The following is a 24,414-nucleotide window of genomic DNA, read 5'->3' on the forward strand; positions in this document are numbered from 1 at the left end:
CACACTTATGTCGTATTCTCCCATCACCTGGTTCCACCTATAGTTCCAATCTTCCTCTGATCCTCGTTTATTTATTTACAAATACAATAATAAAAATACAAACAGTACTTTGTGACCTACAGTCTTGTAGTGTCTGTTGACTATATGTGCATGTAGGACGCATTAACTAAGAGTGTTGATATCTGTAACATTAACTAAGAGTGTTGATATCTGTAACATTAACTAAGAGTGTTGAGACAGTCAGCTCTTAGAACTCTTGTTTGCCAGCTGGGACCATGTCAATACATTATGTATGAAATGTATGTACATGTTGAACGCATTAACTGAGAGTGTTGATATCTGTAACAGTTAGTGCACACGGAGTGGACATTTGGGATTCCAATTATGCACACGAATTGTGTCATTTTTGAAAGTTTGCGTGTGTTTGTTTGAAGGAAACATGTACTGTAACCGCACCTTATCAATCCGTACAGAAAGGTACCATATGTCATAAAATAGTTTCCAATGAAAAAATAAAATATTAATAGCATATTCTGTAAGCATAAAATAAACTACCAATAAACATAAGTGGTTTAATATATCATTAACTTCATATACAAACATGCCAGAACGTACAATCAAACATTTGAAATTTTAAAGGGGGTGATTTGGGCCCCGGGGGTCATTTGGGCCTGCCCGGGTGGAATAGTATGAGCATATGAGGGATGATCTGAGCCAAGGCCCACATCACCCTCATATCTCAACCTGGGCCTAAATCACTCTAGAGTGGGTAAAGCCGGTAAATGAGCCGGTCCTTCTGCACCTGAAAGCAGCTTAGTAACACGGCGATACGCACAATACGCTAAACATCATGGCGCCGTTCCACAAAGCGACTGTAGCGCTACGATTGTCGTCAGTCTATGTTAAAGTATGGGAGTTACGACCACCTTAGCGTTATGATCGCTTTGTGGAACAGGGCCTTTGACCTGCGTTGGCTATGTATCTAGAGTGTGAAATACGCCTTCAGGAGGGATTCACCGATTATGTTCTCCTATAGTATCACTAATTATATGCTTCATTTCTCTTTTATACCTAAAGGCAAACTAACCTTTACCCTTTTATAATTTATCGTAATGGGATCTTTTAGAAACTCCCCTCGGAAGATTTCATGTCTATTTGTTTAATTTGGCAGAAAGTGGATAGGGTTTGTAGGCTTTCTAATGTGTTTTTTAATATTTTGAGTGATCTGCTCTACTAGACATGCATATTTAGGATAGAAGATATAAGATCACTTGTTGTTTCTTCAAAATCAGAATGACAGATTTTATTATAAATCAAAACAAAGCTTTGGTATGGAAAAATGGGTCAAACTTGCTGATTTTCGTGAAATATGTTTTCGATATTTGAACCAAGCTGATTAATGATAGAAACGTACAAAAATTGGGACAGCATCATGTACATCGGAATATTCTCGTTTTAAAAAGGCAAGATGTTAATCATAGGATCGTTTTCAACTACGTTCATTACGTCCCCTGGACTTGAAAATAGATGGACCCAGGTAATTCCCTGATTGTAGTACAGGTATATATACAGGACCACTGTCACTGCCCCGTGAGTCTAGTGATGATTTCAGTGAAGGATAGTTCCATAGGACTCGACCCAAACAAGTACAAGAAAGTTATTCCAAATATAACATTTATTTAACTGACCACTTTCTAAAAGACACTGTGTATTCATAGGATAGTTCCAGCCTACAGTTGGATTTGATGATTATAAAATGTGTGATTTCATATTTCTGTGGTTCTGATTGTACCAGTGTACGAAGCCCAACTCAATCCCCGGCTCAAATCACTCTGGTGTGATTTGGGCCCAGGCTGAGATCACTCCAGAATGATTTGGGCCCAGGCTGAGATCACTCCAGAATGATTTGGACCAAGGCTGAGATCACTCTAGAGTGATTAAGGCCTAGGCTGAGATCACTCCAGAATGATTTGGGCCAAGGCTGAGATCATTCTAGAGTGACTCTAGGGTGATTTGGGCCTTCATTGAGATGATTCTAGAATGACTTGGGCCTAGACTGAGATCAATCTAGAGTGATTTGGGCCTAGGCTGATGGTGACTGACAGACACAAGCTTTTCAACAATAGACTTTGCTTGTGACAGACATTTCTTATGATTATGGAAATGTTATATTTAGAAAATTGAATACAAATTTCTTGAACCAGCTATGTTCTTTCTGGGATTTATTTTAATATTGACAAGGTCCCAGCTTACAAGCAAGAATTCGAAGAGCTTACGGTTTCGGCTTACTCTTTTTGCGGACACGGTGTTATCATTCATTTGCAGTGAGCACCGTCAATTGTTTTACATTTACGCCCAATGAAACCTGTTTTCTTAATAGTGAGTGAGTGAGTTGGGTTTAATGCCGCTTTTAACAGTATTCCAGTTATATCGCGGCGTGTCAGCTTAATGTGGGAGGAAAGCCCGAAGTGATGCAGGTCTCAGACGTTTACCACTTCGGTGAAACCCACGAGCACGGGTATGGTGCTGACAAACCTAGAAACATAATCGGGGCGAACCGGGATTCGAACCCCGTGTCCAAGGGACGCAACTCTGCACAGCGAATCGCGGCGCCTTAGACGACTAGGCCATCCGTGCCCCCGTTTTTTAATAAAGTGGAAACTGTCTCTCTCTGGAATTGGCGTTATATTTTCTATAACAAGGGTTGAGTGCGTCATGATACATACTGGTGATACATAATACTAAATCATTTCTGTATGCCTGCAGTGTCAGGGTTTTCATTGACATGGGTATTTGTATGTTCTAAATATTTTCTAAATTGTCATTTTATTCCAGGTATAAACCTGTAACACCTTTAATAATAATAACAATAAGTGCATTTTTTGTGCGCCAGATTCCATTCACCAAGTGATGGCTCATAGCGCTACACTATTATTACCCCGGTCAGTGGATCAGTGAGCCTCGATTTTCTTTCTCAGCTCCCTAGGGTGAACAGAGGCACAATTCGAACAAAGTCACTTGCCTAAGGAGACACCACATGTGCTTCAGTGTGGGGCAGGACCGAAGTCCTAGAAACTCTCAAGAGTCAAGCTGCTGAACGTGGTCACCCATCCAACTACTCTCCGAGACCGACGTTGCTTAACTTCGCCTGATATGTGATCTGTGCACAGAACAACGTGCCACCACAAAATAGACTCTGCAAGTTTTGTACCAACTGTGTTGAAGATGAAATACACTTTCTTGTAACATGTGATCTTCACTCAGACCTACGTTACAATTTGTATATTTTCTAGTTTAGATCCCTCCTGCCTACAACTTAATCCAACAAACCAGTTTAATTATATAATGAATAATGATTCACTATGTGATAAGTTAGCGCTAATACTATTATAAAATGTATAAGCGTCGTTGTCACACACTCTGTTAATATCATATCACTATACATTGATGTATATTTTATATTTTAACTATCTGTGTAACACATATATTCGTGTCTCGTTGGCCAATGCTCGCCGGTGGATGTATTTTTAATTCATGCCATATTTGCCATGTTACTGTTTTTTATGCATCCAGTGACACGTTAAAAAAATATTTTCTTCTTCTTGCTTCATATAAAATCACAATGTACAATGGAATACTATTTTGGGTAAGTTCCTATCGATGTTAGTATAGCAGATAATAGAGACATAATCCTACCAACAACATCTGTGTAGCTCACACACAGCTGTGCCGCAGGTCAAACTGTTCGTATGACTTCGAAGGAAATTCGTTTCTCTTAACCACGCAGTGCACAATCAGTGGAGAAAGCAATCTGGCACAATCCATACCTAAGTAATTGCTCTCCATCGCTGATTAATCAACACCCTGCGTGTTTGACATCACTCACGTGGCAGTTGGCATGTTTCGACTGAACGAATTTGGACACGATGCATCACCAATTCACCGAACCTGACCATCCGATCCCGATACTCGCCCCTTACATGCATGGGTTGCTGAAGATAAATTCTATCTCGGATCTTCACGGCTATTGTTCATGGTGTCTACTTTCGCAGATATTTTTTTATGATTATGCGAATGTTTTGTTTTCTCTTTTATATGAAAACTGGTAAACTTCAACGGCCTACAGGAAGTTTGTTTTTTCCAATGCCCGATGCTATCCCTATTTTGACTTCGCACCTGGTATCATTACTATCTGATAGTGATTCATAAACACATGCTTATGATATAGTCGGAATCCTACTATAGATTCTGCTTTTGGCAGATATTGCTTGTCGCTTTGATTTCCCTCCATTGTTTGACAAGTAAAAACAAACTATAATATTGTTGGAAATGTTCATTTTAACTCGTAACAAATTGGTACTCTTTCTCCCTGTACGAGTACATTGCCTCTGGTTATTGAAACTAGTTACTTCCACGTCGCATCGTATTTGTCTTGAGGAAAGTCCATGTCTTTAGCAACTAAGGCAATAAGGTAGTTAATTTGGTTCTACGCCGTTTTGACATTTACTCCAGTAATATCACGGCGTGTCAGCTTGACGTGGGAGGAAAGCCCGAAGTGATGCCTGTCTCAGACATTTACCACGAGCACGGGTATGGTGCTGACAAACCTAGAAAAATAACCAGAGCGAACTGGGATTCGAACCCATGATCATAGGTTTCTGGCGTGCCCGTGGGACGCAACTCTGGACACTGAATTGCGGCACCACAGATTACTGGGCCACTGGATTACTGGAAGCAATATGCCAGCTATTTGGCGACAGTCTGAAAATAATTGAGGCTGGACGAGATAATTAGGAGAATGACACCATGAGCATCGATCTAATTAACAATGACATGCATCAGCCACGTCAGCGAGCCTCACCACCCACACCGCCTCCGTGGTCTAGTGGTAGAGCATCCGCCCGGAGAGCGGAAGGCCCGGGGTTCGATCCCCTGCCGCGTCATACCAAAAGACATTTAAAGATGGTACTTGTTGTTACCCTGTCTGGCGCTCGGCATTAAGGGGATAAAACAAGGACTAGTCGGCTCGGAGTCAGTATACTGTGTCTGAGTGGGGTATTCATGTTAAACTGCGGCATAGTTTCTCAGTGAGCTAGCACTATAAATCGGCATCAGTCCAGACTACAAGCAGCCACACAAACACACACACGTACATGCACGTCGCTATATAAGTGCAATAATCTTGGACGCGGCGTTTAACCCAATTTCACCTCACCTCACCTCACCTCACCTCACCTCACCTCACCTCATACATAATGTCTGCATTAACGTGAACGCAACGGGAAATACATATTCTATACATTATTAGTATGTATAAATATAATATCTACATTCTTGTTTTGTTTGTTCTAAATTAAAACGTCTGGCAAATGATTCGTATGTAACAGTCAAGTTAAGTATGTTTATTTGTTGTTTATTCAGTAATATTCCAGCGGTATGACGGCGGTAAATGATAGAGTCTGGACCAGACAATCCAGTGACTGACATCATTGACATCATTGGAATAGGATGACATACATCAACCAAATCAGCGAGCCTGACCACCCGATCCCGTTAGTCGCCTCTTACGACATGGGTAACCCAGTAGCAAAAGCGAGCATATTTTAATTATATTCACAGACAATACGGGGGCACGGGTGGCCCAGTCGTCTAAGGCGCCGCGATTCGCTGTGCAGAGTTGCGTACCTTGGACACGCCAGAAACCTATGATTATGGGTTCGAATCCCGGTTCGCCCCGATTATGTTTCTAGGTTTGTCAGCACCATACCCGTGCTCGTGGGTTTCACCGAAGTGGTAAACGTCTGAGACCTGCATCACTTCGGGCTTTCCTCCCACATTAAGCTGACACGCCGCGATATAACTGGAAAACTGTTAAAAGCGGCGTTAAACCCAACTCACTCACTCACAGACAATACGCAATTGTGAAATTTGTTTACAGACTTTTCAGGGATACCGAGCGCCCGCAGAGATGAGAATAGTTATACAATGTAGGTCCATTTAGTTCCAATGTAATTCATCTGGTTTTATTGAGCATCTATAGAACAAACCTAAATCCGGGCTAGATAATGGGCCCTCGTCAAGTAATATGATGCTTTATTATTCGACATTCTACCATGAATTTGGAATTTACTCGATTCTGATTGGTCAATCAGAGGCTATTAAATCACAATAAACCTCCTCTGATTGAAACAGCTGGTTTGACGGCAGCTTCACCGCGGAAGCTAATATTCGTAGAATGGTACTATTTTCAGTCATTGTCGGTAGGCTTATTCAAATAATTATATCTGCAATTACAGGTTACAAAATGCACAGATGCGGTTAATACAATATACAAAGGATGTGTGGCAATACATTTTGTGCAGAAAAACACGACAGAAATCAACAAAGGGAATGTATTTACGTTTTGGAGACAACAGAGAGCTTGGAATTTTGGCGCTTCTCTATATATGACTGTGACGTCATATCTTTTGCGTCACAATGAGCGGCATGACGTCATAATGGTGACGTGCGATGTAGAGCGAAAGCCTTGCAAAGCTTGCTTTGTTTTCTTTACGGATGCCCACCTCATGTTTGCTTACCAAGTTGCCATGCTTATATGCTTTCAATGCCTGTCATATGTTCGATTGAAGTATTACGGTATAAACTGCTTGAGGATATACAGCACCATATATTTTTTTCGGTGATTCCGTAATTCAGATCGATAACGCATTCAAAACACTGAACTCAACCCATGACGCTTCACTCAGTATATTTGCTAACACCAAAGAGTTCGCATTTTATTTAGTCATGGTAGAATGGAGATAAACATACTGTGTTTTCAATGTAGAGCTAGGTTACCTGTAGATTTAACCCCGCTAAATTTAACATTATATAAAGTTAAAATTATGAACAAGGTTTGACCTCTGAGGTTTGAAGAGTAGTTTCCCTTTGACCCTTAACATCTTAGGTTGTAAGTGTTAAGTTTTAAGTTTTGACATGACCTGTGCGACAAAGATAACAAATATTGTAAACTTTTCGGCATAATAAATTCGTTATGGTGTTTTTAGTTACCTATATGGTGTCATATTAGGTTAGCTGACGCCTCGCCCAATATTTTTCAGCTTCTCTAATATGACACCGTATACGGCAACTAAAGACACCATAACGAAAAGTATTATGCCCCAAAGTGAGATTGACCAATCAGAGAGCAGAACTACTGACCCCAGATGAGCCCGTATACCGTCAGTAACAGCCATCTTGGATTTTCCAACACCCACCTCACATTTCACATGGAAATTCTGGTACCGAAATTTGTTATTTGACATGGTTTTGTGTTTTCCTATCATTGATTGTGATGTGCAAGGACATTTAAGATCACGTTCGTGACTTTATTGATAAAGATTATAATTTTCAACAAGGTTTGGCCTCTAAGATTTGAAGAGTGGTCTCCCTTTGACGTCAGCAATGGCTGTCAAATGCTTTGCTAGTAGCGATATGGATATAACTTTTCGGCCTAATAAATTCGTTATGGTGTCTGTAGTTGCCGTATACGGTGCCATATTAGGTTAGCTGAGTAAAGACACCATAACTAAAAGTATATAGTCATAAAAGAAAAGGAAATGACACACAACTCATTGATTCGGCTTGTTTTGGACTGGATCCTGTAGCTACAAAGTAGTTGTTTTATGTAATGCAGCAACTGGAGCCTGAAGTTACATTGTAAGTTGTTGCTGTGTTGTGGAACCTGAAGTTACATTGTAAGTTATAGCTGTGTTATGGAGCCTGAAGTCACATTGTAAGTTATTGCTGTGTTGTGGAACCTGGAGTTACATTGTAAGTTATTGCTGTGTTGTGGAGCCTGAAGTTACATTGTAAGTTATTGCTGTGTTGTGGAACCTGAAGTTCAATTGTAAGTTATTGCTGTGTTGTGGAGCCTGAAGTTCAATTGTAAGTTATTGCTGTGTTGTGGAACCTGAAGTTGCATTGTAAGTTATTGCTGTGTTGTGGAGCCTGAAGTTACATTGTAAGTTATTGCTGTGTTGTGGAACCTGAAGTTACATTGTAAGTTATTGCTGTGTTGCGGAGCCTGAAGTTACTTTGTAAGTTATTGCTGTGTTGTGGAACCTGAAGTTACTTTGTAAGTTATTGCTGTGTTGTGGAACCTGAAGTTACATTCTAAGTTATTGCTGTGTTGTGGAACCTGAAGTTACATTGTAAGTTATTGCTGTGTTGTGGAACCTGAAGTTACTTTGTAAGTTATTGCTGTGTTGTTGAACCTGAAGTTACTTTGTAAGTTATTGCTGTGTTGTGGAACCTGAAGTTAAATTGTAAGTTATTGCTGTGTTGTTGGCTTATTTTCTCACATCAGAATGCTTGTCCGAACCTCTGCCTCCTGTACACATATTCAACTTATCATGTAATTTATCTGTAAGAATAAAAGTCTTCGTCGCTGGAAGTGAAATGGTCCTCTGATGGTTACTTTTCTCTATGTGGCTCAGAAGCGATTGTGACACAAGGGTGGTGGGATCTATTGTTATTATTATTATTAAAAACAAAGAAACAAATGTATAATTTCCAGAACCTGCCAGGACATACTATGTAAACGACGACATATTTTATACAAATAATTTACAATGTGTTATATATTAAAACTTATGGTTTTATGTTTTAAACATAGTCAAATGAATATTTCTCATATATTCTCATAAGTCGCTGAGCGATTGGTCAAGGGTATTTTACAATATTTTCCGAAAAATATATTCTATTGTATATTTTAATGTGTCTGGTGAACCCATGAGTGTCTGTCTGTATAAAGCATACTGCTGCTATGTCACAAGCTCAAGGACCAGTGAAGATCCGGGATAGAATAAGTCTTCAGCAACCCATGCTTGCCGTAAAAGGCGATACTATGCTTGTCGTAAGAGGCGACTAACGGGATCGGGTGGTCAGTCTCGCTGACTTGGTTGATGCATGTCATCGATCCCAATTGCGTTGATCGATGCTCATGATATCAATCACTGGATTGTCTGGTCCAGACTCGATTATTTACATATAGCTGGAATATTGCTGAGTGCGGCGTTAAACAACAAACAAACAAACAAACAAACACAAGCTCCAGCTTACTGTATGGGTCTGTATAATAAGAAAAACTAAATTAAACGAGTTCACTCAAAATTTAAATCGCTAAACTTGTTAGAACTGTTTGATACAAGTATGTTGTTACAACTTTTTTAAACGCTATAATCAACAATTTCATTGGTGCTTGGAACCAGGAGCTTGATTGTCCCGAGAGTTGACGAGGCAAGGGAGGTAATAAACGTTGACAGTATCTAACCTTCGAGTCTAACTTTGGAGCTGAATTATGCTTGACAACCAAATGTTTTCCCGTAGATTTCTAAAGTGGCGTTATATTTATTTTTTTAAACAACTAAGCATTCAACAACTATTTTCTATACGTGTGTGCACAGTTTGGCCTTAGAGCAGCTATAAAAAAAACAAAAAATACTAGCTTACAATAGCCAGCTCCTTTTCCGAGTACAGGAAGCTGAACACCACCCCCAGTTTCGCACCAAGTGTCACCTACTTGAAAATAGCTGTGGTCACATTCAGCACAAGTCATCATGTTGAAAAAGACCGTACTAAATATAGAAAAAACATGGTCGGTTTTAATAACTGGATGGATGTATATTTAAAAGACATAAAAATCTTACAGAATATCCTCCAATCACAGCCTGCAGATATATCTCGACCTGCACTGAAGGCTGCACCCTACGGTAACCGCACTGTCCTAACTTGTTCTGATTTGATGTAGTAGAACCTTGACATGTGACATACCATGGAGCCACAGGCGAGTTCTCTCCCTGTTCAGATGTGGAACACCACCCCTCCATGAAGAAACGGGACGGTACTGCAACAAACCGTATAAAGAACGAACCAATTCAACTGCCCGGATTCTGTGGAGGATGAGATGCATGTGTTACTCCAGTGTCCAACTTTACAAGCATTTAACAATAGATATGTTTGCATTATGTTGTCAGTTTTATCCTGACTTTATTACAGCCCCTGAAAATATTCATGTCTTGCCCTAATATTATGAAAGTTTGTGCCAAAACCTGCAAGTATGTTTTTGACTTTAGGAGTTCGTGTGTGTATGGATTATTACAGTGTGTATTATATTTTATGCTAAATATTATATGTATATAATTACATCTCTCATAATCCCGTAAGGGATGGCTCAGTTATATAGTGTTGTATATTATGTCTTATCTGTTTATTTTTTTTAAAAACAATCAAGAAACGCATACAAAAGCAAGTCTAGCCAGCTCTAGCTAGCTCTGTTCCACAGTCTATGAAAACAGCATAGGGATATAGTTTTGTTTATTTTTAGAGTCAAGAAGGATATTTTGTGATATAAGATTTCAAAGACTAAATGTTAGTCTAGTTCGGTATGTGCGCACCATTGCGTTGAGTAAGACATTCGCTTCTGCACCAGACCTGAGGTACAACTTGAGGGCTGCCACAGGAATCCGTCTTTCGAAGTCAACGATACGAAACAGGTTGAAGACTTCGGGTCTGAAAACAAGACGTCCTGTCAGAGTACGCGTCTAACTGTGGCACACAAGCGCTTCAGACAACAGTGGGCACTGCCGTTTAGAGGTCGTCAACAGCGGCATTGAAGACATACCATGTTTTCTGATGAAGCCATGTTCTTCAGCAGTCAAAGAGCACGTAGCGTAGCGTCATGGTCGGCGCTGGCATCACATACGACAACACAACGAATCTGATGATCGTGCAGGGGTATATGACCAGTCAACGTTATGTGGACCAAACTGAAAGTCCAGTGGTCTTGCCATTTCCCCAGTGCGAAGGTCAGAACCTTGAGTTCCAGGATGACAACGCACGTCCTCCCAGACTCATGTTGCTACCGACTGTCTGAGACAGCGAGGGGTCACAACATTGCCCTGGCCAGCCAAATCTCTAGACATGTCACCAATTGAACACCTTTGGGATGTTCTGGGTCAAAGGGTTCGCAACCGACCTCAGAGTTTCCAGAACTTGCAACAGCTTGGTCAGGCAGCACAAAGAGAATGTCGAAGGACACCATGGGAGACAATCTGTCGACAATCCGGTGCTGATTACTCTGAAATATAATTGAAATGAAACATTACTGTAATATTACTATTACTATAATAAGTGAGTTAGAATTTAAAATTTAACGTTAATATAGCGACGACTATACTGAGGAAAAGGGAGCCCAAATGTAAGTCTAGTGAATGATGAACTGGCCACCAAGAACCAGACCCACCCCATACACACACACTACGGGCTTCAGTGATTCAGTTTGGGCTCTTTTCTGCGTGGATAGTGACGTATCTCCCATTTCCTTGTTTACAGACATGGTTTCTATAAGGTAGGTGCTACAGAATGTATTCAGTTCCGTCAACTACTTCTTCTGTATCATTATAAGTAGAATTGTTCCTAACTGCGTCATTTGCCATATGTGTTTCAGAATATGTGTTGCGTTGTCGGTTCATGTAATAGCGATGTCCTGGTCGCGCTTGGCTCGGCACAATGATATAAAATGGCTGCGATGTTATTCGTGTTGAATGTATTGGTAGTGCAACGCCAGTGGTCGTTCACGAAAATCCTTTACTCTGCGGGATTTACTACTGAAAAATAGGAGGAACTGTATTATCAGTGGCATTCGTGCCCAACAAAGCCAAATAGAGACTCATGTGCCCCTAGAAGGACCCGTGAAGATTCCGGGGAGGAATAGGTCTTTAGCAACTTGCCCTAAAAGGCGACTAACACTAACGACTTATAACAACGAGCACATTCTTAAATAGCATGGTTCATAATGAAATCAGTAATATTATCATCAAATGTTTGCTGATCTACACATATTGAATTTAATAACTTTTGAAGTATTCAAACCAATTATCGAGCGTTATAAACGAAACATTACCTACCATTAACATTAACAGAGATTTAATTTTACGCCCAAATACTATACAATCCTTGTCATTATTGGCTGACGATCTTCCCACTGTTGTCGTTTATTATTTGAAACTTTACGAAACAAACTTTTTCCTTTCAAGATACTGTTTTCAATTAGTGTCTGTTTGACATCTTCGAAGTAAAATCAAAAACGTTTATTTCGTTTTCTTTATGTGTGTTTTTAACGCCGCACTCAACAATATGTCCGCTATTTTCAGTGGTTTGGGTGTGTACATATTTTCAAAACATTTCATTTTCAATGCTTCTTTGACACGCTCTGTTTGCATTAAGACACCCTTCCCGGGGCACAATGGTGCAGGGTGGGGGCGGTATTTATTCCTCCTTGGCATTGATTGCATGAGTGCACATTAACTTATAGGTCACATAAACGATATATAGGGTCCCAGTACAGCATCAGAGACGTATCTTTACTTACACTGTATGTAACCAGTGAACACCTGGAAATTTACTATTTGATAGTGATTTATAAACACGTGCTCATGATATAGTCGGAATTGTAAACCGACTCTGCTTTATGCAGAGATTTCTATTGGATATCGAAAGGGTTTTGTCGCTTTATTCAACTGGGCTGATAGATACGCTGTAGATGGTTGTAAAAATGGGAGGGTAAGAAAGAAGTTCAGTAATATGGATTTAGGACACCTGTTAAACGCAACAGGTTTTACAGATAACGTGTGTGAGTGAACACAGGCTGTTTGAATGAGTATGTTACCCGTTGGAGTAAGGAGAGGGGCGAATTGGATTAACAAATTTCCTTTTTTCCTTGTGGCAGGAGAGTCAATTGCGTCCGTCACTGGCCACATAGATCCTAGAGTATATAGTTACATTCTACAAGGCCACTACCATTGTTATAACCTAGTGATGCACGCAAGTCTCGTTGACAACGGATGTCAATCTGTCTACCATACAATACTGTCGTTTAACTGTCTTTTTCAAAATATTAATTGTATAAGCTTCGTTAACAGATTGACGTATGTCGTATACAGTCCTCTTGTTTGATAAAACGGTAACTGGGATAACTGAAAAATCAACTGGATGTTACATCATTTATATCAGCTAAGTGTCCTGTTTGTAAAAGAATATGCATTAGACATCAGGTTTAAAGACCGATGTTAAGATCGTACAGACAATGGTAGAAACAAACTGAAATAGATTGTAATTGAGGCAATATTGTATTAAACAACCTGTCTCTGCACAGGCGGTTCCCTAGGGTAGAATATTGCATGGACAACACAAACTTGTTTGACTGTTTGACTTTATTGACGAATAGTAAGTGTTTTCATGCTATACGTGTGCTTCCATATACACATTACAAATTCAGATATACCACCTGTGTGGAGCATTCTGAAGCTGAAAACTGCGATGCCAAATATTAAGTGCATTCACACACAGAAGCAATATGACCGCCTCCGTGGTCTAGTGGTAGAGCGTCCGCCCGGAGAGCGGAAGGTCCGGGGTTCGATCTACGGCCGCGTTATACCAAAGACGATAAAAGATGGTACTTGTTGTTACGCTATCTGACGCTTGGCATAAAGGGGCTAAAAAAGGACTGTGTCTGTATCCTGTGTCTGAGTACAAATGTACATGCACGTCGCTGTATAAGTGCAATAATCTTGGACGCGACGTTAAGCCAAATTTCACCTCACCTCACCTCACCTCACCTCACCTCACCTCACCTCACCTCACCTCACAGAAGCAATATTATTATTATTATTATTATTATTATTATTATTATTATACTATTCTGATTTGTAGTAAATAAAGTATTGAATAAATGTTGTTGACTTAACGTTAGTTTTAGTGTCTCCGATAGATATGCTTCTCAGTTTATTGACAGATTTGATCAATAGGGATGACGTATATGTAGTCACTTTCAATGTACCTGCTAATAAGAATTTTCAATTGTCATGTAATAACACTGTTACAAAAAATCTGGCTGTATTTTTGTATCGGGTGTGAATAGTTGATTCGTCTGGTCAGACGTTTACGATTCTTACCCGATCGAATGAATGGCACCACACATTCCAGCAGAGATTTAATTTGTTTTATTTTATTATATACATGTATTGTTAATTGTGGAAGATACTGACATCACTGTATCTCAGAATGCAGAACCGATAACATCCAAACGTGTAACAAGTACACCGAGAAATGTTGCATATCATTTCCTGTATATTCCTGCTTGAACAAAGAGCCTACATGTAAGCTGTATACGTAGTCGGTGCAATGTGTGTCCGCATGTACAGTCTCAGCTGGCTAACGTCACATTTCCCATCAAGTCAGCTCTATTTTTCAAGCATTATTTCCGAAGACAGTTTTGAATGAAAGAAATTCGTTTTATAATCATATTTATCAAACCTACGCGTATTTTACAAATTAAAACAACTTATACACCATTCTACATTTCGCTCCGATGGACATGGACCATTCAACTCGCTCGCGAAGGTCGAAGGTTGTATACGACTTGAAAGCGAATACTTTATGAGATAGCCAGAGCGATCCAGGCGTCAGACTTTAAAACGTTTGAAACTCCGTAATTAGCAGGGTGGCTACCGAATGCTGAATATAAACTGACAGCGAGTTTAAAATAATATGCAAGTTGGAACAAATCAAACGTTCAAATTAGAAATATCAAACAACCACTTGCAAGTCTATGAACTTCTACTTCCAAGTCCTTGGAATGTGACGAGGCTCCTGGATGGCATGATAATATGCTTAATAGTTCAGCTATTGTCGAGGATGGCCAATGCGAACGTGTTGTCGGTCACTGGTTTGTTGTGGAACTTGGAGAAAGTCGCAGAACTACTCCACCCTGCCGTTTTCAGTATAATCTGAAGCGGCACAGAATGTCGTAACGCATCACTAGTCGACGCCATTCCAGTTCTGTGTGGCGTCAACGTATTCATGTCTATACCACTCAACTGAAGCACCTGCTTGATCCAGTGTGACTCAGTATCTTTGATTACAGGCTTATGCCGCTGTGCTGTGAAAAGCTGATTCTCACGGTTCCGCATGGGAGCTGTTCTGTAAAGCCCTAACAATACACAGACTGGTGTCGGGCCGGGAAAGCGAATGGAGGGGTAAGGGAATGGGGACCGGGAAGGCGAATGAAAAGATCAGTGATGTGTACCCTCGTTATGTATACAACGGACACTTATACATTGAGGACACTGGGGTGTTGTGAGACGGAAAAGTGAAGAAAGAGATAAAAACAAATTGAACTCAGAGAATGTGATTACTAACTTCCATTGAACTCGTGGGTAGAAGGATCTTGGAGCAAGGACCTGTGGAATCACTTCGGAAACCAGGGACGCAGAACAAACAACAACCTTGAAGGATGGCATCATCACCTGAACAAGAGCGCCCAGAAGACTCACCCTAACATCTTCGAGGTAGTGAATCTTCTGAAACGTGAACAATCTCTAACAGAAGTGAGGGTTGAGCAGCTAGGCGCTCACCCAAGAGCACCTGCTCGGAAGAGAAAATACCGAGTGATTGACTCTAGACATGAGCTACACTGACGATGTGGCAGATCTACTGCACTGGGAATGAACTGAATTATTACATAAATGATAAAATGTATGTCTATATACATCTTCAAATACATGCATGATATATGATATGTTATACTATACTTGTTATATATTGACTTTGTTGCCCCAGATTAAATAGTGTCCTCATTTCATTGGTGTTTTCTTTGTAATTAACCAGAACTGGAAAGGCGATCATCTGCCATAATAAGAATTTTTGTGATGACCGGTAAGGCGAACGTAATTTCTAACTCTGAGGGATTGATTTTCGCCTTCCCGGCAGTTCGGAGTGTATGCCGGTGTCCCGGTATAAACTCTCCCCCGTACAAATTCTCCCCCCGGAGAGTTTATACCGGTACAGATTCTCCCCCGGAGAATCTGTTCTGAAATCAAATCTCTCCCGGGCGGATATGTTTCGCGCCCCCCTCAGTATAAAGTCTCCCCCCTGATTATTCGGCTTGTTGCAATGTCTTTCAGTACTATATTCTTTAAATAGATATCTTTAATGTAAGGAGGGTTGCTTTAAAAAATAGATTATGAAATATGGTCATAATGAATTGATATTTCAATATATTTTATTTGGTAACTGTACCTTCCATCCTAAAATAATTATAAGATATATATCATACCAAACAAATTTGAATGAAATTACTTAACGTAACAAATACATGTACGGTTACTGTTGTAACTGAATTCAGAAATCTTATTAATCCTCGCAAACATTCGGTTTTAACACTAACTACTTAAAAACTGTCAACATATCCATGCGCGCCTCCTGCTCAGGCTGTCCGTTATACTTTGATTTAAGATCTAAAATATATTCCTTAATACAGGCTATACGATTTAAAAATGGTATCAGTGGCTAGAATATCATTGTGCAACCAGGTTTCTGTTAAACACCCCCATACATACAAGTAACTAAATGTATATTTAGATAAATATTTAACCCAGAAAAACTAAAGGAGAGAAAACAATAAATAAAAAAGTACATAAACAAATAAACATTAAAACCTTGAGGAATATGAAAAGCCAATGTGTAATGCTAAAGCCGAAGACATGATAAACTGTACCAACATTAACATGTTCCCCGATATGCATGCTTTACCTGGGTTACATACATAAATTTATACGTGCCAACAGCCATGCACGCAAGTAAAACTTGTTCAGAAGCTGATATTCTCCATCAAAATATACCACAAAGTAACCACATAGCAAAAGCAGTTTTAGAAAATTACAATTATTGAACTGCATGACAAGTCTATATATAAATATATAGTTCGGGGAAGAAAATGTTCCGTGAGTCCTCGAAAAAAAGTCAGTGTCTTGCCTGTGTGTTTTCTTTGATGAGAATGTTTCTCACCGACCTTAGCGTGTAGGGGTGTGATGTCCTGGGCAGGAAATGACAGTGTTTTGACTACTCGTCTTTCATTAATTAACGTGTTGGGCATCCCTAATTAACCTTTATATGTTAAACCAACACAGGATGTTTTCTGGAAGTGGACAATCGCGAATGTCATAGGGCTGACATGACACGTGTTAATAACTGTGCTAGAACTTCTAAAGTTACTAAACATTCTTTATATCTAACGACTAGTATTATATCTACCTATATACCACTTTATTGTCACATATTGCGGTAGTTAAAGAAAGCACAGTGCTCAAAGTGAAGCCCTTTTCACTCCACATTCTCAACATCGTCTCTATCAGAAGTGTTTGGCTTGTCTATAGATGTAAACACATTTGATGATACATCTGTGTGTTTAAAGCGGATTTTATACAGTCCGGGCCAAGTCAGACCCAACACAAGCCAAACACAAGTATTTATAAAACGACCGGGGGGGGGGGGGGGGGGGGGGGGGGTATTCGGGGGGGGGTTATTTCGTAGGGTGGGGGAGAGTTTATTTCGAGAGGGGCTGAACTGTACCGGTAAAAATACGCCGGTAAAAATAATTATAAGATATATATCATACCAAACAAATTTGAATGAAATGACTTAATGTAACAAATACATGTACGGTTACTGTTGTAACTGAATTCAGAAATCTTATTAATCCTCGCAAACATTCGGTTTTAACACTAACTACGTAAAAACTGTCAACATGTCCACGCCGTTATACTCTGATTAAAGATCTAAAATATATTCCTTAATACAGGCTACGATTTGAAAATGGTATCAGTGTAATACCAGGGGCTAGAATATCATGGTGCAACCAGGTTTCTGTTAAACATACAACATCATAACTATCTAATTCAGCACTGATTAAATCTACTTTAAAATCTACTAAGACTGCGTACGTTTATATGTATAATCTTTATAAGCAAAGTAACCCAAAATATAGATAAATGTGTATCATCTTCCCGAAATGATTAGCATGTAGAATAGATTCAAAAACACCTGTATTGAACAACATCAACCGGCATCGTCAAAGCAAAGTGTACATGTAATTGTTACAATGGGGCTGGCGGTGAATATTAATGAAGAACATCTTGTTAAAAAGACACACCGAAACTGATTTGCATAACTGATGACCACAACATATTGCAAAATATCAAAATAGTAAAAATGATACAGTTTAACCTCACACTGAAGAGAAAACAAGAACGACACAGAGAAGTAAAATAGTACGTCATATAGAACTGAGATAAAGTAATCTGAGAAGGGATTCATACGTTCTATACAACTTAAAAATATATATATTATTATGAAAAACGAAAGGAAAGGTGGGACCCCCACCCCTTCCACACCCTCAAAATCAATAAAAAAAATAAAAATCAACAAATACCACACACACACACACACACACACACACACACACACACACACACACACACACAGTAACTAAATGTATAACTCAGAAAAAATAAAGGAGAAAAAAAAATGATTAAAAAAACACATAAACAAATTAACATTCAAACTATTGGCAACTGCATGGCAAGTATTTATAAAACGACCGGGGGAGGAAATATTCTGGGGGGAGATTTTATTTCGTAGGGTGGGGGGAGAGTTAATTTCGGGGGGGGGGGGGGGGGGGGGGGATTTTATTCTGGGGCGAATATATTTCGTGACACCGGCAGTGTGTTCTCGGCCTGGTGCGATCCAGATCAAGACTCTATGGTCCGGTTACCCACTCTAAAGCTGAGGAAGCATCACAATGTCGACGAACTTAGAGCTAAACGACGCGGACGGGTAGCTATAGGAAGACGGAGCGTACGTCAACAGAACACTCACATTTTACAGATCTCTTGTATGTACATTGTAAGTTAAATGTGTTATCGCTTAATGTATGTGGACGTCACGACTGCTGAAGCCCTGATTTCATTCACAATGTATTACAGTATGGCATTCACCGAGACCAGAATAAGTGATGAGGACGATATAAATATACCTCGATTCTCTATCTTTATGAATAACAGAAATAAACATGTGCATGTATTAGACAAATCAAATGATGTAATAACATAGTATCTGCTCTCAAAAGACCTGTAGATAATGACGTTTATCTTGGACATACCCTCTGAAAACAGTCGATACGCCTCACCTGACCACTTTCTTACATTTGAGGATGATATAATAAACTTCTCTAATCATTCAGACTATATTTGCGTAACGGGTGACTTTAATGCAAGAACTATAAATCTTCATGATTTTTTATCTTCAAATTGATGTTTTATTTGTGACGAAAGACAATATTGACAGTGATATATTATACTCGAGTATTCAAGTACTTGAAAATAAAAATATTTCACTGCTGCTGCAACGGACAAATCGTCTAACAACTAGGGGAGGGAACTGTTGTGTGAGAATACTGGAATACTGGAATTAAAATCTTTAATGGCCGTCTCGGCTGTGATGAGGAACACGGGCAGTTAACCTGTAAGGACGCCAGTACAGTGGACAATTGTATTGCCTCAGCAAAAACCTTTCACCTCATAGACACATTTTATATAACTTAAAGTGATTTCGACCCTATTTCCCGGATGTACATTGTGGTGTGTCCTTTTCACTGAAATATATCCCTGTAAACCCCGTACATACGAATAAATGTGTCAGTTCTGGGATGATACAACGTACAAGTGTAAATAAGTTGGACAATGCCCTATGTGATACATTTGTAAATAATACTGACAAACTCGTTTCAGTTGATCTGTGAAAAGATATTGAAAATGTTGATGTTGAAAATGCAAATACTTGTGTAACCTCACTATGTCAATTCAAAATTAGAAGCTATCCAAAAAGAAAACAACGAGCTAAAGACGACAATTGCTCAACAATCTGTGACGATTTCATCACTTGTAGATAGACTTGATCGAAGTGAAACTTTCTCTAGGAAAAACAACCTACTTATATTTAGAATAGACATGGAAGACAAAGAAGATAATGTTGACACTATTCATAAAGTAAAACAGATTTCGACGAAGAGCTAGATGTGGGCTATAGAAACAAGTTCGATACAGTAATTAGATTGGAGAAGAAACAAAACAACTCGACAAGTCTTCCAATTCTGGTGAGGTTTATCGCTAAAAATCACAGAAAGTTCCATTTAATGTTTGTAAAAGAATAATCATAGGGTGTTTTTATGTCAAACCAGAAAATACTTATAAGAATGATGGCATAGAAATTATTGAAAATGATATAGCTATTTTAAAAGATGAATATCCAAACAGTGAATTTATCCTTTTGTGGAGACCTTAATTGTCGGACAGGCGTTGAGGCTGATTTTATATATTTTGACAACTCTGACTATTTTCCTCTTGATGAGGTGGTACATGACAAGGTTGATGCACACCCATTATATCCGGACCGCAAAAACAAAGATTCAGTTGTCAACAATTATGGAAAAGAGCTTTTAGATTTGTGTAAATCATTTGGTTTTTATCCGTTAAACGCTTCGGTGAAACTCTCAGAGGACAGTTAATCTGATGACCCTCGCCATGTTGGTTAAGGGTATACCACCAGTGTGTAGACAGACAGTTTAGTGAAATCCTTCTTTTGAAGAAGGACCCCCTTGTCATAGCTGGGCAGGTGACCAAATGCGTGCCTGTATACGTCAAGCTCTATGCGTGCAGATAGTTGATCAAGCTCTATGTGTGCACATAGTTGATCAAGCTCTATGGGTTCAGATAGTTGATCAAGCTCTATGTGTGCAGATAGTTGATCAAGCTCTATGTGTGCAGATAGTTGATCAAGCTCTATGTGTGCAGGTAGTTGATCAAGCTCTATGGGTGCAGATAGTTGATCAAGCTCTATGTGTGCAGATAGTTGATCAAGCTCTATGGGTGCAGATAGTTGATCAAGCTCTATGGGTGCAGATAGTTGATCAAGCTCTATGGGTGCAGATAGTTGATCAAGCTCTATGTGTGCAGATAGTTGATCAAGCTCTATGTGTGCAGATAGTTGAACACCTGGCGACTTGACTGCTGTCTTCAGTCAGCTCTCAACAGAAGCTGAAGCGAGCCTCAGGCGCTCACCGGCCATGGAAGGGCAGTTGTAGTCCTCCAGGAGATGGCAGGGATATGGCAGAAGGGGGTCTTCTTCTAAGGGGCAGTCCGCCCACTCCACTAGATAAAGAAGACCCTACAATAAATAATGAAAAGTATAATTTCGATTCATATCACCTCCCTCAGGAATAAGCTAATATTTGATACACTCAGGTAACACACGGGATAGGTTGAATGGAAACACACTGTATGTCATTATTTTAATAATCCACACGTCTGATGGTCCCTCGCTTAGAACTTGAGGATATAAATACAATGAAGTGAGTAGCCATGAAATATAAACATATAAATACAGTTCATTTATATGCTAGCCCTTTGGGCTTGTTTGGGATTTTTTTTATTTCCATCCAGTTAGTATTTAATGTGTAATACATAATATTCATCTTAGTGAGTCATATATAATAAATAATGCTGGTAAGTGAGCGAGTAGGGTTTAACTCCGCTTTGAAAGTATGTCAGTTATATCAGGGCGTGTCAGCCTAATGTGGGAGGAAAGCCCGAGGTGATGCAGGTCTCAGAGGTTTAACACTTTAGTGAAATCCACGAGCCTGGCCAGCTAGAGTGAGTGAGTGATTGAGTTGGGTTTAACGCCGCTTTTTACAGTATTCCAGTCATATCACGGCGTGTCAGCTTAATGTGGGAGGAAAGCCCGAAGTGATGCAGATCTCAGACGTTTACCACTTCGGTGAAACCCACGAGCACGGGTATGGTGCTGACAAACCTAGAAACTTAATCGGGGCGAACCGGGATTCGAACCCACAATCATAGGTTTCTGGCGTGCCCAAGGAACGCAACTCTGCACAGCGAACCGCGGCGCCTTAGACGACTGGGCCACCCGTCCCCCCATAATGTTTACAAAAACAAGTGATTGAAACACAACTTTTGGATAACCGTTAACCATAATAAATACTAAATATCTTACATGAACAAATAACGCAGTATTTAAAATTATAGCTCTTAATATTGTCTGAATATGTCTGATATGAGCATTACTATGGGAATTGTCAAAACGATTTTCAAAACGCAAGTACAATTAATCGCCTGTCGGACAGAAATCTTGACGAATTTTGGTTGATATTATAAAAAGAGACCTTCAATGAGTTCTGCTTACATTATTATCTTGATATAAATTCTCTTAGTTTCATAGACTTTTTACGCAATAACATAGGCTTTTAGTTCATCGCAAAAGTTTCCAGGTGTTATAATGCATAAAATAACATATCCTTCATTTCGGATTGTCAGGTTCCTGTTTGGGATGGTTTGTTTTCGGAGATGTAACCTGACAACTTAAACTATTTGTCGAAAGTATAGGAGATAAAATACATTTTAAAAATCATCATAATGTATTTTATATTATATGTTTTCTTATTGTTCCCATCATTTAACATATCAACATACCTGGGGAGACTTGCGCTTCCAAATGAGTCTTTCTATGGGGTAGATTCCAACTGTGACACGATTGCTGAAAGACTTGTTGAAAGAAACAGTCTGTCCTTCGTGGAGCGCTCTGTAGTTTGTGACAATTCTAGGGCGAAGTTCCATGTTTAACATTTGGCGAACTGATGAAACACACCAATGAGATTCCACAAGCTTGTAGAGCTTATTCTTTCAATCCAATTAAAACACAATATGAAGAACATTTCTGTGCTTTTGTAGCCGGGGTAGTGGTTTTTATCCGGCTCGGGCCGTTGGGAAACACAGACACAGGCAGATGGTGATAATGGATTTATTTCAAGGGGGGTGGCTGCTGTTGAAGAACTACCTGAAGAAAAGAAAATGTCCTTCCTCCTCAACAGCAGCACATGAAGTCATATATTTGCAAGTTTACAGGTATTATTTATCTTAAATATAAAAGTACAAAAGCCATTGATAAACTATACTAAAACTAACTTTAATGTTAAATTACTGTTATATGTTCATTATAGGATACTTGGAAAGCACATGGTCCAAAATGGACCATGTGGTTAATTATTTTACAAGCAAGTTTTATAATATCAATATTCCATTTACTAATTTAATATTACTTTAAATGATATTATATATATATTATTCAATTTAATTCAGCACCCTAATATAGATATTAATTTCTGACAGAAGCAGATGAAAACAGATTGAAATATGGCCATTCCATACCTGAAGAAAAGAAAATGTCCTTCCTCCTCAACAGCAGCACATGAAGTGAGGAGGAAGTCAGGTATGGAAGGAAGCTACCTGTAGAGGACCAGGGTGGCCAATTAGAAGACAGATTGCATTAAGCATCAAAGGAAGTGCTTAATGCAAGATATAAATAGACTGAGGGAAACCCTACAGGTGTAAAAAATGTCTAAAGATAGACAGAAGGTTGAAGGGGAAGATCTGGTGAGAGATTCCCAGAGACTGAAAATAAGGGTGTTGAGTTGTTTAAAGAGTTAGATACTGATATTCAACTGTAGACAAGACAAACATTGAACATATAGATGATTATGATGATGATGTATGAATAATGATATAACTATAGGAAGAATATAAGGTACCCTGCTACACTTTCATTGTCCCCTATATCATAACGAGGATGACAGTACAAATAATGTTGTCATAGAAATTAGAAACCGACAGGTGTAACTCTAATGGACCAAGTTATGATTTCATATCAATTAAGTGAGTAAGTATAGTTTAACGCCGCTTTTAGCAATATTCCAGCAACATCACGGCGAGGGACACCAGAAATTGGCTTCACACATTGTACCCATGTCGGGAATCGAACCCGGGTCTTCGGCGGGACGAGCGAACGCTTTAACCACTAGGCAACCCGACCGCCCTTCATATCAATTAAGGACGAGTGTAGGTACGCATAATCGGGTATAGACAAATTCGAAGATTATCAACATTTCCTCGCGAAATTAACATTGTTCGTAATGTTAAAAACGACAGCAGTGGATATTAATGGTTATCATACTTTGTATGAAGGTCTTATAGAATGATTTCAAAATGACTCAGATGACGCAATAAATACAATCGTTGCTGTGCCTTTTGTAAATGTAATCCGTATCAACACTCCATGCTAGTTTGTGATCAGGCTTATTTCATTTAGTTCATAATCGCGTCATTGTTTCCTGAACATTCAATAGCATGTTGGCTTCTTGACACCAGTTTGTAAATTATGTACACTAATTCAGAAATTCTTTAACAGTTCAGCGAGCGCTGCGACATCTGAACATTTCAGTGAGGCAATTATTAACAAAACTGCGACAGTAGGAGGAAGCCATATATAGAAAAATATTGTCGCTAATGATATCTAATAATAAACCACAATATGAGTAGGTATATTGATGGCTTTATTTAGTTGAGTAATGCAACCCGGTATTGTCAATAATATAGCAAGAGTTACGGAAGCGTGGTAGGGCCACGG

General features: G+C 39.3%; 1 protein-coding gene across 1 annotated transcript in view; it reads left to right on the forward strand.

Annotated features, from left to right (window-relative positions):
- Positions 1-11,262: 11,262 nt before the first annotated feature.
- Positions 11,263-24,414, forward strand: part of LOC124135311 (probable methyltransferase-like protein 24) — a 28,740-nt gene continuing 15,588 nt past the window's right edge. The window contains exon 1 of the mRNA XM_048399003.1: positions 11,263-11,389. Within this exon, the coding sequence (XP_048254960.1) occupies positions 11,376-11,389 (14 nt within the window). The 5' untranslated portion in view covers positions 11,263-11,375. The remainder of the gene's footprint in view (positions 11,390-24,414) is intronic.

This window comes from Haliotis rufescens, unplaced genomic scaffold, assembly GCF_023055435.1.
Source record: "Haliotis rufescens isolate VD_foot unplaced genomic scaffold, xgHalRufe1.0.p SCAF_19, whole genome shotgun sequence".
Taxonomy (NCBI): Eukaryota; Metazoa; Mollusca; class Gastropoda; order Lepetellida; family Haliotidae; genus Haliotis; species Haliotis rufescens.